The 16,130-nt window shown below is 37.2% G+C and overlaps 1 protein-coding gene across 6 annotated transcripts in view; it reads left to right on the top strand.

Moving 5' to 3' along the window:
* LOC131031277 (FAD synthetase, chloroplastic) overlaps positions 1 to 16,130 on the top strand; it is a 90,139-nt gene that overhangs the window by 50,889 nt on the left and 23,120 nt on the right. For 4 of the 6 annotated variants that reach the window (XM_057962353.1, XM_057962354.2, XM_057962355.2 and 1 more), the window contains one exon: positions 14,170 to 14,348. In XM_057962353.1, coding sequence (XP_057818336.1) covers positions 14,170 to 14,348 — 179 coding nt within the window. Of the gene's footprint in view, positions 1 to 7,903; positions 8,137 to 14,169; positions 14,349 to 16,130 lie in introns of all 6 variants that reach the window. The other 2 variants (XM_057962358.1, XM_059209918.1) reach the window with 1 other exon arrangement.

Here is a 16,130-nt window from a genome sequence, read left to right as displayed (position 1 = left end):
AAATATAACATTTAAGTATACATGGCATTTCAATATGTCTTTTTCCTTTCTTATACTTTAAGTTATATTTCATATATATTGGCAGGATGTTTGAGAGTGGTTTCAAATCTCCAGGAATTATAATGCAAATTCTAGGTTTTAGAAGATCTTTTAAATTTTCAGACTTAGTCAAGTTTCAGACCATTTCTAGATCAAGATGACATTTGTGGATTGATGTGAATTTGTAGACTTAGATGATTTTTTGAGCTTTCCATTCTTGGACTGATTCTTCCCCCACACAGTCAAATTTTGATCACTCTACCTACTCTTTCCAACTTTCCGGATTTAGTCGATTCTTTAGGAACGATTAGTCTTCAGCGTCTCCAAGAATGTTCAGTCTTTAGTGTTTGTCTGCGAGGAACCTTCCAAAAATAGATTTTACCAAATAGTAAGTGTTTCAAAATATTAGGGTTTGGACAAACAGGTCAGGAAAGCACTTACTAAAAATAATACGTTTGATTTTTGGCAAAATTAGACCAATTCGGGGAGGCAGTGAAACTTACCAAAAATAGTAAGTGCTCAGAATTCGCTCAAATTTTACTGGGAGGTTCCTTGAAGGGTCCTGATTCCAATTCTACATTCAGTTTTTCCAAAACCCTAAAAGAAACCCCTAAAATCTAGGACTTAAGGCAAAAACCCTAAAATTGACAAAACGAGAATTTGCTCAAACGAAAAGCATACCTTATCAAATTCACCCCCAAACACTTGCAAACTAAGGAAACTGACGAGACTGCCACGAAAAGACCCAACAACAAAAAACCAAAAGTCCGATAGGGCCTAAAAAGTACAGGGTCCCCATTTGCAATGGGGCGATGTGTGAAAACGTCACAACAGGACTGTGCAACCTTGGTAACACTTGATCTCTGTATATCAATCCCATTATTTGGAATTTCTTGGTAGTAGGACACTTAATTAGCTGCCAATGTTTGATATATTTTGGTCATTGTTGACGTGTATTTTGTACACTATCAAACACAGAATAAAATACCCAAGGGTACCTTATCCTCTCTTGAGTAAAGTCTCTGAATGCTGAAGATGTCGCGAAAAGGTTCAATCGGGATGACTTCAAGGTTCTTGTATGTAGGGTCTCTACGTGTGGATAAGCTCTTTGTGGTATGATGTGATTTTGCTGGAATCACAAGGGGACTTACACTTGATGACTGAACTTCTGATTTGCTTTGAATATTGCTAGAACACAGGATTTTACTAGCTTTGATTTGAAAAAAGGAAAAAAGATGAGGGGGCGGAAAGGATCTAATCCTAACACTAAGAATGTAAGAGCAATGAATGATCTTTGATGGAATTCTAACTAAGTCTTGTTTTGACATCACAGGACCATCTCCACAAGGTTAGTGCGATCTTCGAAGGAAAGCTTTATGATGTTCAAATCATCATTGCAGGCATAGACACCATCAGGTTGATGCATATCAATGAAGAAGCGACAATTGAAGTTAAGCTTAAGCTGAATGATTCCAGTTGACTACGCAAGGCAAGTCTGCAATCAACAAACTACTAGTAGTACGGATGTACGAACTTCACCATCAATCAAACACATTTCTTCCACTCATCTAATAACATGAAATCAAATATGAGAAGTATAAAGACCATGCAAATTGTCGAATCGACCCATAAATTTCACCATTTCTTCAATCAAGTTACAAGTCTCTTACAACAACATCTTGGCAACAATCTTTGCCTTCTCTCTCTACTCTACTCTAATTGCTATTCTAATCACCTAGCTAATCACCTTCTAACTACTCTCTAACTGCTTCCAACTTACTTTCTATCTCTCTAACTTATTTTCTATCTATTGCCTTTACAAATGAAATGCCAGGGCTTATATAGTGCCCTCAATACAATTCGATGGCTTAGATCAATTTGAGATCAATGGCCAAGATTTTACAATGAAAACCCTAATTAGGGTTTGTTACAACCATTACATAACATTTAATGCTTGACCAATGAAATAATTGTATTGCTTGGACACATGTCCTTTCTGGAAAATTCCACCAATGGATAGCCGGGGTAGGTACATCGAAGTTTGTGCCACCTTCCATGAGTTAGGTACATTGAATCCGGACATGCTGAGGTGGACCACACTGACTGGAGGAGTGATGACTAGGATGCCTCCTTGTCTGACACTTGCAACTTGGTAGATATTCAACTTGATGTTGTTGAGAAGCTAACTTTAATTAACTCTTCTGGAACTATCTGCTTCTTCAACGAACCCTTGCTCTGACATTTTTTGTCCTTGATGTGCAAGATGATGATGTACCTCACCTTGGAATGCTGGATTGGAAGAGGTCGCCCCTATCCTGATGATGCTGGATCGAAGAAGGTCGTCCTTGTCGATGCTAGACTGGAGGAGGTCGCCCTTGTCCTTGCTTGATCGTCCTGGAGGAGACCGTCCTTGATCTGGCTTGATTTTCCAACTCCGGGATCTCCATTTGATGCCTACACAAAATATTAAAGTTAGTCTTTTGAGCATCAAACCTCAAAGCATGAAATTTAAGATCTTTCAAAGGTAAAACTTAAGATATTAATTTGAAAAAAGTCATGATAAATCAAGAATTATACGTTTTCAAATTAATCATGAATGGAAATTGGATTTTCAAGACTTAGATTTTACAAAATTGCAATGGGATCACAATAAGTCTTGAATAAGAACTTCAAAAATGATTCTTCATACCTCCTCCTTTGAGTATTTAAGTAATAAACCTTGAAAAATGAAGGAAGAAAACCGGATTTTGATGGACAAGCTTAGATTATAGTCCTCCCTTGGATGAATTACGCCTCCTCTAGCTTGGAAAAGAACAAATTCCACTTGCCTCCTCAAGATCTGGAAATTCGCCTTCAAATGTCTTCAAAAAATCTGGAAATTATCCTCCAAACTAGCAAGAAAATCGCCTCTCCAATTTGCCCTCCATCACTTGAAGCAATGAGTGAATGACTTGAACTGTGAAAAACACCTCCAATATATAGAGCGCTCACCTTCCACTTACCCATGAGGCCGACCTTGCAAATAAAAGGTGAAATAATAAATAAAAACCCAAAAGGAGTAGGCCGACTTGTCAAATAAAGGCAAATAATGCCTTGTGCGCTCCACATTTAATTTTTTAATTTAAAAAAATTAATTTTAAATGCCTTCACAATAAAAGTTCGATTTTTTTAAGGCCTAAAATCAATTTATTAAATGCCAATTTAATTTAATTTTTTCAAATATTTTGAAGTCGGCAATTTTGGCATTTCATGCGATTTGGAGGACATCAACGTTGGGATATGGCAAAAAAATAAAGAATGCTAATGACTTCGCTCTGGTCCCTTGGAGAGGGACGGGAGCACTTTTCATTTTTAGGCTAGGATTCTCAATTTTTTGAAGTCAAACCTTTGTTCATCATGCTTTAGAAGATCTTTCCCATCTCACACAACTTTGCCTTAGCATAATCTCGGAGGGAATTTGTTGTTTTCATAAAAAAGTGCTCTGGTCCTTCAGTGAGGGACGGGAGCACTTTTGAGTCCATTGCATGAATTCTTGATCACATTAATCTTCATATTACCCTCAAGGCGTAGAATATCACATTTCACTCCATCTTGAGCCTTGGTAATAAAAATATCATTTCAAAATGCAAGGTAAATGGTCATATTTGGAAATTGCGCCCTGGTCCCTTGGTGAGGGACAGGAGCACTTTTGCCAGTTGTCGTCAAAATTTGCAACTCTCGCATCTCAATTCCACTTCAAGGCATTTTAAACACTTTTTCAAACTTGCGCCTTGGCCTCAATTTGTCCAAAATTGGCGAGAAAGGCGAGATAACATGTTAAGTGCTCTGGTCCCTTGGTGAGGGACGGGAGCACTTTTTCAACTTCAAGCTTATCTGTCCTTTGCTAGCTTCCCAAATTATCTTCAAATCATGTCCTCTTCCATTCATTTCGATCACAAACTTGCCTTGGCCTTGCAGGAAATTCACACTTTTTTGGAAAATCGCTCTGGTCCCTTGGAGAGGGACAGGAGCACTTTTGGAAAATCGCTCTGGTCCCTTGGTGAGGGACGGGAGCACTTTTTGCATCTTGGCATACTTCTTTGTTCTTTAAACCTCTCAATTGCGTCCAACGCATAAAACATCATTCGTCCTTCCCATCCAAGTCAAGTTTTGCCATAAAATATCAAACAAAGAGGAGAAACTTGAAAAAGTGGCATGGTCCTTCAGTGAGGGACAAGAGCACTTTTTGTCATTTGGGTTGATTTACTCCTTTGTGATCTGCTTAAATTATATTCAATGGACAAAACATGCTTCCCTTGACCTCTTCAAATCGTAAAATCACTTTAATCTTGCAAAGACAGTGCGAATTTGAAATTCAATGCTCCGGTCCTTCAGTGAGGGACGGGAGCACTTTTTGCTCTCTAAGCCAAATTGTCTCACTTTTCACCTCGAAATTCCTTTGCTAGGGAAGATTTCATCTTACTTCATGCTATGAATAGAAGTTAATGTCCAATAAAGGTCTAAAATTGTGCATATAAAGAAAAGTGCTTTGGTCCTTCAGTGAGGGACGGGAGCACTTTTTACCTTCTAGGCAAAAACTTCATCATTTCATCGTTTTTAATCAAGTCTGGATGTTCTATCATGTTCATTTCGTCCTTCACCATGCCTTTGATGTCTCAATTTGTCCAAACAAAGTCAGGAATGACTCAAATAAGTCTTTTCGCCCTGGACCCTTGGTGAGGGACAGGAGCACTTCGCCCTGGTCCCTTGGAGAGGAACAGGAGCACTTTTTCCTTTAACCTTCAAAATTCACCATTTTTGTGCCTTCAAAATCTTCAAAAGTATCAAGTCATGTCCAATTATCATTTCGGAAGACCCTGCACAAAACAAAATAGAGAAGTCAGTGACAAATATGTATAGAATAACATTTGTGCTCTGGTCCCTTGGAGAGGGACAGGAGCGCTTTTCGCTCTGGATCCTCAGTGAAGGACAAGAGCGCAATTTGACTTTTTGAACTCTCTATCAGGATAATTTTTATGGAATAATACTTTAAGTTATATTCCATATATACTTTCAGGATGTTTGAGAGTGGTTTCAGACCTCCAGGAGTTATATTGCAAAATCTAGTTTTTTGAGGTTTTTCAGTTTCCAGACTTAGTCAAATTTCAGGATCAGGACATTCAGACTTAGCCAAATTTCAGGACCAAGACATCACCCAAGCAGGACCTGCTATCCATGTGATCCCCTGGGCGACACTCAAAATGCAAAGGCCAACGGACAAAACCCTAAAAGACCTAAAAACAAACCCTAAAAAGCAAAAAAAAGCAGGGGTCCCCATTTGCAATGGGGCGATGTGTGAAAACGTCACAACAGTCATCAAGGTGTATTTCTTGGTCTTCTTTTATCCAAGCTATAGTTAATTATAAGAGCATTATTTCAATTTGTCTTCATACTTCCAAAAGGATTTTTTTGGTCGGTGAATTGTGACCATGGGGGCCAATCCCTTTGTATTAAAATAGAGAAATTATATGGCAACTGTTGTCATTTTATGACACCCTTGGTCCATCAGTGAGAACCGATCAAAGATATGTTCCATGGACCAGCGCTGCCCTAGTTGATCAAAGAGAAAAGTAGTGGAATTATGAAGTGTGAAGTGTTGCCTTGTCTGGAGGAAGTTCCTTAGTCCTCAAATCCGGAACTCCGGACCCCCGAAGTTCCCAGGTTGCTAAGCCTTCTTCTCCTCCTTGGAACTCCAGAACCCTGAGGTTCCAAAGTTCCTTTCCTTTGCCTTCTTCTCTTCCCCGAAACTCCGGAACCCCGAGGTTTCAAAGTTCCTTTCCTTTGCCTTCTTCCCTTGCTCGAAACTTCGGAACCCCAAGGTTTCGAAGTTTCTTTCCTTAGCCTTCCCAACTTCGGCAACCTGTGCTTCCGAAGTCTTCCCAACTTCCTTCCGGCTTGCAACACTTCTAGATGGTGTGATTAACACTCAAGGTTTTTAATGCTCCAACAACTCTTGCAACCAGTTTTCTATATAAGGCTGTTAGGCCTCACTGTAAAGGGTTCTCTCCTTGCTGGCTTGAGCTATTCTATGCTCTTTCACTCGTCTTGAAGACTTGTATTTATCTTGCATTTCTGCAACTGTAAGTTTGGCCATTGGCCTTATAATTAATTGAAATCATCATTCTTGCCTTACTTCAACTTATGTATGTTGTGTATGTGTTCTTACCTTCATTGTAAGTGTACGTTGTGGCTTTCTTTCACATATATGCTGTGTTAACCTGTTTCTGGGTGTGACTTGTGGGAACCCTTCTCCCCTCTTGACATTTAGCAAGTTCTAACCTCCATACGTGCATTGAGGTCATTCATGCAACTGAAGTTTGTGCATCTCCTGGGTATTTCAGTTGATTCTTTGTGTCATTTCGGGTGGGGAGAGAAACAATCTCTTATCTTGGTGCATCACCTCCTTTCATTTTAAGCATTTATCTCTTCCCGTTTCCTCTACAAGCTGTTAGGATAGGTTTAGAAGTAAGATTTGTAGTGTTGAGTTGGTTCAACACCTGCACTTGTTTGAAGAGGAAGCCAACCTTCTCCGGAGATTCAACCCCCTTGTGCAAGGTTCCCCACTTCGGGGTTGTTTCCATGTTTCACGAGGTTGTTGAGTTGATAGCTCAGCAAGGGTGCAAGCTTTTGTGACAACAGTAACATTACGACCTTTAGGGAAAATGATAGCCCTAATGTCTTATCATGAAATTGGGAAACAGTAGAACCCCAAGAAATTGACAGAACCAAAATTAGGAAAGAACAACATCCATGCATAAAAAGACTGCCTGCCTAGGACTTGGTGAAACTCCAATCTATCTCCCCAGGTGCAGCAACCCCAACTACAGCTTTAGGAAAACTCATGCCTTACCTTGCACCTTCTTTAGAGCAACCTCATGCTGTGGAGAACAAGACACAATGAAGGGAATCAATTGGCCCACGGATTGACCATTTCCAATCAGCTAGGAAGTGTCAGCAATTGGGAAGCCACACCCAATCACAGTCCTTTCCAAAATAGATTCCAAACTGCCCAGAAACTCCCTGTGAGCCATAAACTCAACCATCTTGTGATATCATCTTTTGCCACATCAAAATCCAAGAGCACACCAACCAGCATTGAGGAAATGTCCATGTTCACTTGATGCTTGTGATTGGCCAAAAGGGATCCATTGGATAACAAAGATGGTCATGGTGGCTGTCAGTCTGACCACTTTCCAAGGATGCAATTTTGTGATAGGGCTATGAAAAGCCATTTGCCTCTTGCCAGGAAGGAGATACATTTTTTAACCATTGCATTAAGGAACGTTGACCAAATGAAGAAATAGGAATATATTTGAAGGAGGAGCCAATGAAATAGGAATATATTTGAAGGAGGAGCCAATGAAATTATAAATTGAAGATCTTACAGCCCAATATTCATCTGGAGCACACATCTTAACTGTGAAAGGCCTGCCATTTGTTAAATTGATATTAATATCTTCTATAATGGTCATCTTCTATTTTTAGCAGTCATCTTAGTTGTCGACTTATTTAGCTATTTAGGTTTTTAGTCGACTTATTTAGCTTGTTAAGTTAGCTTTTTATTATTTAGCCTTTTAAGCTATATTTAGCTTTTTAAGCTTATTAACTTATTTGATTTCACTTTAACGACTAGTTCTATTTATAGAACATCGTCTTGTAACCTCTATATATACGTGTGTATATCGTTCAATGTAATTATCCGATTATTGAATCATTCATTCAATTTATTTTTCACCATTGCTATGAGCATGCTTTAATGCTGCAAATCTATTAGATGCAGTAATGTCATTATCATGAGTTAACTCTTGAAGCCCATATCATTCAGGATTCCTGAGGAGAATGGACTGATGCCAACTTCCGCAATGATGATTTGAGCGAGGGAAGGCTAGAGCATGGAAGAATGATGAGCAATGTAGATTACTGATTGTGCTGTGCCAAAGTTGGGGAGGAAGTCTGCTACCTCATTGACTTCATGGTAGACGTGTTTAATGGAAAAATCTGAGAATGAATTCAAACTAGGCCAAACATTATCAAGGATACTAGTAATCTTCCAATATGGTGAGTAGTGTTTCCTTACTGCATTGACAATGATTAATCTCCTTCAATGGGAACCTTGGAAATATTGTAGGGTTTGCATAATTCTAATCTGAGAAGCAAAGCTTGTGCCTCAGCTTCATCATTCATCCCAAGAGCCAATCTTTTAGAAGATGTTTCTTGCATTGGAATCTCTAACTATACAACCTGCTCCCAAGTCCTTGGGTTCCCTCTTTCAGCTCTGTCAAAATTAAGTTTTAATTCATCTACTGGGGGAGGAATCCACTTGATGCCTAGACAAGAATTGTATTGTAGGTCTCACATAATTTTAATCTGAGAAGCAAAGCTTGTGCCTCAGCTTCATTATTCATCCCAAGAGCCAATCTTTTAGAAGAGGTATCTTCCATAGGAATCCCTAACTATACAAATTACAACCTACTCCCAATGCCTTGGGATTCCCTTTTGCAGCTCTGTCAAAATTAAATTTCAATTGTCTACTGGGGGAGGAATCCACTTGATGCCTAGACAAGGATTGTGGACTAAATTATTCCGTAAGGATCCATGAATGGTATATCTCCAAAAGAATTTTAGCTATGCATGTTAAAGTTAGAATTGATGGCATCCACAAGGATGAAGATACGTTGCCCCATAAAACAAAGAGAAAATTGCTATCTTTTCTTCAAGTCTTATTCTCATGCTTTTTGGTATAATGTAATAACTAACAAATATTTCATTCAAATATGAGTGTGAAATAGTCAGCATAGGTTTTAATATTTAAATATTAAAGACTAGTTGAAAGATATACCTTATTTAGGATACAAGAGAATTAAATATAATATACAGCATAGTTCCAGCATTTGATACCCTAAAAAAGCTACAATCTAAAATGTTGCACAGACAAATAGCTTATTAAGTTCCCTACAAAAGTTTTAATTGAAAAGACAATCACAAGTGCCTGTTATCCATGGTTAGCATGAATTGTGATCTGCAGGTTAGCTAATATCAATACGTTTTAGTGTAATTTACAGGTTTCAAAGATGATAGCAAAGCTTAAGTATATCTTTTGTTATGTATAAGCTACAATATTGCGAGTTGAAGTATTTTATAGTGAAACAAGTGTAGGAAAGATGGTCAAAACTAGCTCCATGCTTTCTTTCTTCAGCTCTTCTTGGCTGCACATACCTTTATTTTGACATTGCTCTGTCTTTTATGATTTTTTTATATCTAATCTAAATCTAAATTTGCAGTAAGCAAAGGGAGGTCTATCTTCTAGCATCCTGTTCAGTTGTTAAATTGAAGGACATTTTGCATGTAACTTAAAGCATCATCATGTTGAGCTCTTAATCTGTTGTATCCATTTTGGCTGCAAAATGACTGTTATTTAATTACTAAGTCTCACTTTTTGAAGACTTATCCCCATGTGAAGAAATATGACAGCATATATGTGGCACACTAACTGCGGAGGATCTCCTGCTACATCTGTCGTTGTTGTGCTGTACGACAATAAGCCACAAGACAGAGTAACAAAACACGTCGATACCTGTTGATGGAACAGTTCTGTTAAATCCTGACTGATAGAGTGATAAAGCTGTGGTTAAGAATTCCTTCCTGCACCATTTAAATGTCTCGTAGGCACCCCATACAATAACACTTCTGTATGCTGTAAAAAGAAAGAAATAAGTTCCAACTGGTGTTTTGTCCCATCCAATGTTCTGCTCCTACGACTAATTGCGGTCTACTATCTATAGATCTTGCCAATAGATTTGTCCATATCAGCTATATACAGAGTTTTGTTGGGTAAGAAGCGCCTGAATCTTAAAATAGATGTAGCATGCCTTTGAAACATCAGTTTTTGCACCATGTTCTGGGTAGAATGTAGTATGTGGTTTGTCTCTAACTGTTGCCATATTAATTCCTTTGGTGATTCATAAGCATCAATGGGAAAACAAGAATTCAGATGTGGCAAATAAAGTGATGCCACATAGAATACTGCATTACCCGATATATTTAATGTCAAAATAGAAATTGAGGCCAAAATAGACTTCACCATATTGTCACTCGAGACAAACATTTTCAAACAATAGAATTAGGTTGAGCAAAACCTTGAAATTTGGCAATTCTGAAGCTACTCTACTGAGAAATGATTGACACAATCATAGGGTAACAATGAGATGATTGAGGGCAAAACACAAAGGTACCTTCCACTAGGTCCAGAATAGAAAATGAAGAACTATAGTGCATGCGTATGGCATCTGGGAGACATATTTGGCAAGCCTTCTTTGACCTCCCTTAGAGCGGTATAGTTCATTTTCACTTCAAGGAAATCTGGTAGAGAGTTCAGCAGCTTTGGTTGTATTCATAAGGAGTTACAGTACATGCGTTTAGAGTATCAAGGAATTCAATCCAAGAAAATTGTTCACAAGTATTTTGCAATCAAAATGAAAATTGCCTTTATATTGTAATCAGCTGCTTCCGAAGTAGATTGTGTGTAAATTTTTGCATCAGCGTTTTGGATCACACTCCGTGATCCATCATCAGGATGCAGAGCTAGAGAGCATGCAGAGTGAAATGATCAAGAAGCAGACCAAGGGAGCTAAAAAGAGGGAGGGAGGAGGCACAAATATCAAGGGAGGAGGTATGACAAGATAGAGGGAAAAAATAAAAATAAAATCATTAAGATAAAAAGAAAACAGAGACAATCCAAAATAAAAATAAAAATAAACAAATAAATATATACAGACACACAGGCCCAACACAAAAATGTTTGACTGTATGTGTGTATATATACATATGTATAGATATACATATATAAACATGCACACACACACACACATATATATACACACACACGTATGTATTTATGTATGTATATATATGTGGGTGTGTGTGCGTATGGCAAGGATATATATATAACAGAACAACAAAAACAAGAGAAGAATAAAATCAAAGAAAAAACCAACAAATCACAAGAGAAGAATAACAAAGAAAAATCAAGGCAATAAAAAGGCAAATACAAAGAAAACTAGGAAAGAATATAAAAAAAGAAAAACAAGAAAAACAAATTAAGAGAACCAAACAAAAGAAAGAGTTAAAAAAGGAAACAAGAAAATTATATATACATGTCTATATACAATACATACATGTATATATATATATGTATGTATATGTATACACACACACACAAAAAAAACAAGAAGGACTAAGATAGGCAGAAGCAAAAGGGAAGCCCAGGGGAACAACCGAGGGAAGTGAGAAGATCCAATGAAGAGAGAGAGGCATTAAGAATGATGATGATGGCAAGTGCGAAGGATTGAGAGCAAAGGCTGCCAGGCAATACTAAGATTCCACCCCTCATCTCGGTTAAGGTTGGAGGCATGGTTATTGATTTCAATGGCTTCTTTAAGCTTGCACTTTCCCCTTTCCCCTATTATAGCTAATCTTTTCATGGAATGCTTTGAGGGAGTTGCCCTTTTCTCCCTTCCCCTCAAACCTAGATGGTGGAAAAGGTATGTGGACGACACCAATGTATGTTGGCCTCATGGGCTAGACAACCTTGAAGCATTTCATGCCCACCTTAATGGTTTGGTCCCTAGCATCTCTTTCACCAAGGAGCTTGAGCTTGACAACCAGCTTTCCTTTTAGACATTCTCCTTATTAGAAAGCAGGATGGTTCTTTTGCTCGCCGTGTCTATCGCAAAGCTACCCACACTGATCTCTACCTCCACTCTTCCTCCCATCACCATCCGACCCAAAAAGCTAGCATTCTCAAGACCTTGGCTATTAGAGCCTTTCGTATTTGCGATGAGGATAACATAGAGCTTGAGTTAGCCCATCTCCATTGTGTCTTCCTGTTAAAAACAAATTTCCAGAGCCTTCTCTCAAGCCAAGGCTCGCATCGTTCCCAAGTCCAATTATACCCAATCTCCTTCTCCCCCCTTTGCCTCTCTCCCTTATATTGAAGGCATATCTCACAAAATCTCTAAGATCCTTTTAAAGAAAGGTCTTCGATGTGCCTTCAAATCCGTTTCAACCTTGAGGGACCGAATGCCGACTCTCAAAGACTCTAGAGACATCCTTCTTAACTCTGGGGTCTACAAGACAGTTTGTTCGTGTGGCACTCCCTACATTGGTGAAACGGGCCACTCTCTCATCACTAGAATCAAAGAGCACAGTGCTGATATTAGGCATGAGCGCATTTCCAAATCCGCCTTGGCCAAGCATGCCTCCTCCACTAAGCACCACATCTGTTTAGAAAGCACCCAAATCCTATTCAAGGAAGAAAACTTTTTTAAGCGCAAGCTTAAAGAAGCCATTGAAATCAATAACCATGCCTCCAACCTTAACCGAGATGAGGGGTGGAGTCTTAGTATTGCCTGGCAGCCTTTTCTCTCAAACCTTCACACTTGCCATCATCATCATTCTTGATGCCTCTCTTCGTTGGATCTTCTCTCACTTCCCTCGGTTGTTCCCTTGGGCTTTCCTTTTGCTTCTACCTATCTTAGTCCTTCTTGTTTTTTCTTTCTCTCTTTCTTGTTTATATATATATATATGTATGTATGTATGTATGTACGTATACTTTTCTTGTTTCCTACTCTTTCTTTTGTTTGGTTCTCTTAATTTGTTTTTTTTGTATTTTAATTTTCTTTTTTCTTGTTTCTCTTTTTTTTATATTCTTTCCTAGTTTTCTTTGTATTTGCCTTGATTTTTCTTTGTTATTCTTCTCTTGTGATTTTTTTTTTTCGTGTGTGTATCTACATGTATATAGTATACACACACACTCAAATATTTTTGTGTTGGGCCTGTGTGTCTGTATATATTTATTTATTTTTATTTTGGATTGTCTCTGTTTTCTTTTTATCTTTATTATTTTATTTTTTATTTTTTCCCTCTATCTTGTCATACCTCCTCCCTTGATCTTTGTGCCTCCTCCATCCCTCTTTTTAGCTCCCTTGGTCTGCTTCTTGATCATTTTTCACTCTGCATACTCTCTAGCTCTACATCTTGATGATGGATCACAGAGTGTGATCCGAAACGTTGATGCAAAAATTTACACACAATCTACTCCGGAAGCAGCTGATTACTATCTCATGGATTGTGGAAACCTGATGTCTATTATTGCCTTTATATGTTAAACTTTCTCATAGTTTATATGTGATTGCTAATGATCATAATGGGTAATATTAATATTATATTCTGATTGCATAGGTATTACGTTTACTAAATGTTTGATCATACAAGCCATGGAATCAATTGCATTGAAATTCATTTCTGAATATCATGTGCTGAGATATTTTAAAAATATCCTTCGCAACTGAAAACTCTTCTAAAGACAGAAATGATCCACTCTAGGATAAAAATTTAAAATAAAATAATTTGGGTGCCCTGACAGTTTATTTCATTCAGAAAGTTTAATCAGTTTCATAATGATGGATTCCAAGATGAATTGTACCGATCATTTAAAAAGCTCAAAGAGAGATTAGCAAATGGATTTGAAAATAGGATAGTGTTTTTTTGTTTTTGTACGGTTCAAACCATGGATGAAACTTATGATCTTTGCTGGATTGGATTAAACATTTACTAGTGCAGGCAATGCATTCTGACCACACAGCCAAATTTTACTTAATGTGCGTTTTGAATATTTTCAGTATGCTTTTTAAAACTTTAAGGTGGCGTTAACTCACCTATTTTGTTTTGTTATAAACATGCATGTTGCAGCTTCCCCACTCAGTGTAGTGGTAATCATTTTTGTGCACTTTCATGTGGAACTATAAGCATTTGAAAGAGAATATAATATTAAACCACCATTATTTAAGTAAGCAATGGATGCAAATGGCTTTGAAATTTAGACAACCTTTTCTTGATGTGTTCGTAGCTTCTAAAGTCCACGTTATTTGCATAATAGCATCTCTGAGTAAATCTTGTTTCATTATTCCACATTAAATATCTTTTATGTTCTCTTGTATACTTTAACATTTTCTTGTTGCAGACAATAGTAAACAATTTCTTACAGCAGATAATAGTAGAGCTTTGTCTTAATTGGCATTTTTCCTTGTGCAGAGCTCACTATAATTTATATAGGAAAAAATGTATTAGAGTCTCTAAAAAGGGAAAAGGATCGTGGAATGTAACGAGAGTATTAAGTTCATTTGGAGCACAGGAAGCAGATATGGGGACAAAGGCCAGTGGTAAAGAGAAGCTTCTTATTGACTGTGGACCCGATCAACAATGTGTACTTGGTAGGTTCTGCAAATAACTCAATAGTTTAACAAAAATTGATGTCATTCCTGTACAATGCACCTTCTCATTTGTTGTCAGAATTATTGATTGTATATACTTATACAAAAAATTGTTGTGTATGATGTCTTTGTTTGAGGTTTTGGACATAAATACTTTATTAAATTTTGCAATAATTTTTAAATGTACTCAGTTTGTTTTCTGCTGCTATGTTTCTTGAGTGCATCAATAAAATTTTTAGCTGTTTCAGAGATCTGTATTTATTTTACTGTTCTAGACGAAGTTAAATCTTATCTTATATATCTTTCTTGTAAATTGTATCCCATTTAATTGAGGCAGACATTGACTGATTGCATAATTGATCTCTAGTTAGAACTGTCCAGGTAGCATTCTCTTTTTGTGGCAATCTTCTTATTAGCATACCATTTTTAATTTGGCCAAGGGTTTGCTGATAAACCTATGCAGCAGAAGCATTACTAACAAAATTTTGAATGCAATAGAAATAAATAATAGCAAGCTCACAATATAACAAGAGAATCTACCTTGGAAAACTCTATTGGAAAAAAAATCAGCCAAACAGCACTCGCTGTATTAGCTCAACCATTCACAATATGAAAAGATATTTTGTACATATGCCTAACCCTAATCAGTATGTGATTATTTATGGGTGCATCAGTATAGGAAAATGTGAGAATTTGTCTATAGCAACCAAGATCTAGAGTCCAATGGAAAGCACAAAAACAAGAGAGAATAAAATGTGACAAGAACAAACTGTATTCTCATCAATGATGCAAAATAATGGCACTCTAATGGCTCTGATACCATGTGAGAATTTGCTAGGAGCAACCAAGATCTACAGTCTAATTGATAGCACAAACAAGAGAGAATAAATGTGACAAGAATAAACTGTATTCCTATCAAGATGCAAAATACCCAACTAATTGAGTTGATTGAATTGGATTATACACAATATAAATGAGCCTGCTTATAAAGACAAGGCTATAGGGAATGAGAGAGCACACAATCATGACATGTGGCTCAATGAGAAATAAGGGTAGGTAGGGGTAGGTAGGAGAAATAATAAAATATTCCACAAGAGGTGGATCACCCACCGATGGTGGAATGTAAAAACAAGATAAGACCACAAAAGGTGGAATTTCTCTTACAAGCAACTTCCCTATGTGCACACTTCCCTAAGTGTCTCATATGCAAACTACTATGAATGCATTATCCTAAGTCAACTTATGTAAAGTGTAATTATTAGACATAATTTACACCAACATAAAACACTGAGCAATATTACAATACAATAGGTATAAAACCATGGGCTGATTAATCATCTATAAGTGCCCAAAACAATCTTTATAAGTGGTGTAAAACATGCAAAGTTTTAAAATACCAATCCAAAAATAAATATAGGATTATAGATCAAATCTTGATATTTACTATTTAGCCTCTTTACTACTTTAATGCTCATTGAATAGAAAAACCATATTCTTGTGAATGCCATCCATTTAAGAAATTGTGAGGATAACTGATAATAACTGCACCTTTCTCTACTAGAGGGTGAGTGAAATATCGCATTTTTAACCCTCCCACACAAATGTTTATCTAGATGGTTTCAGTGACAAAGTGAGGAATATTGGACCTGTTTGGTACCATTTTTTATTAAATAAAAGACTGCAAAAACCAGAGCAGAATATCAATGATCAATAAGGTATAATACTAGAGAACTTCAATTTAATTCTCTGATCAAGATTGCATCCAAATGTATGAATCTGTTG

The sequence above is a fragment of the Cryptomeria japonica genome, chromosome 8, assembly GCF_030272615.1.
Source record: "Cryptomeria japonica chromosome 8, Sugi_1.0, whole genome shotgun sequence".
NCBI lineage: Eukaryota > Viridiplantae > Streptophyta > Pinopsida > Cupressales > Cupressaceae > Cryptomeria > Cryptomeria japonica.
This window is presented reverse-complemented; position numbering and strand designations above follow the sequence as displayed.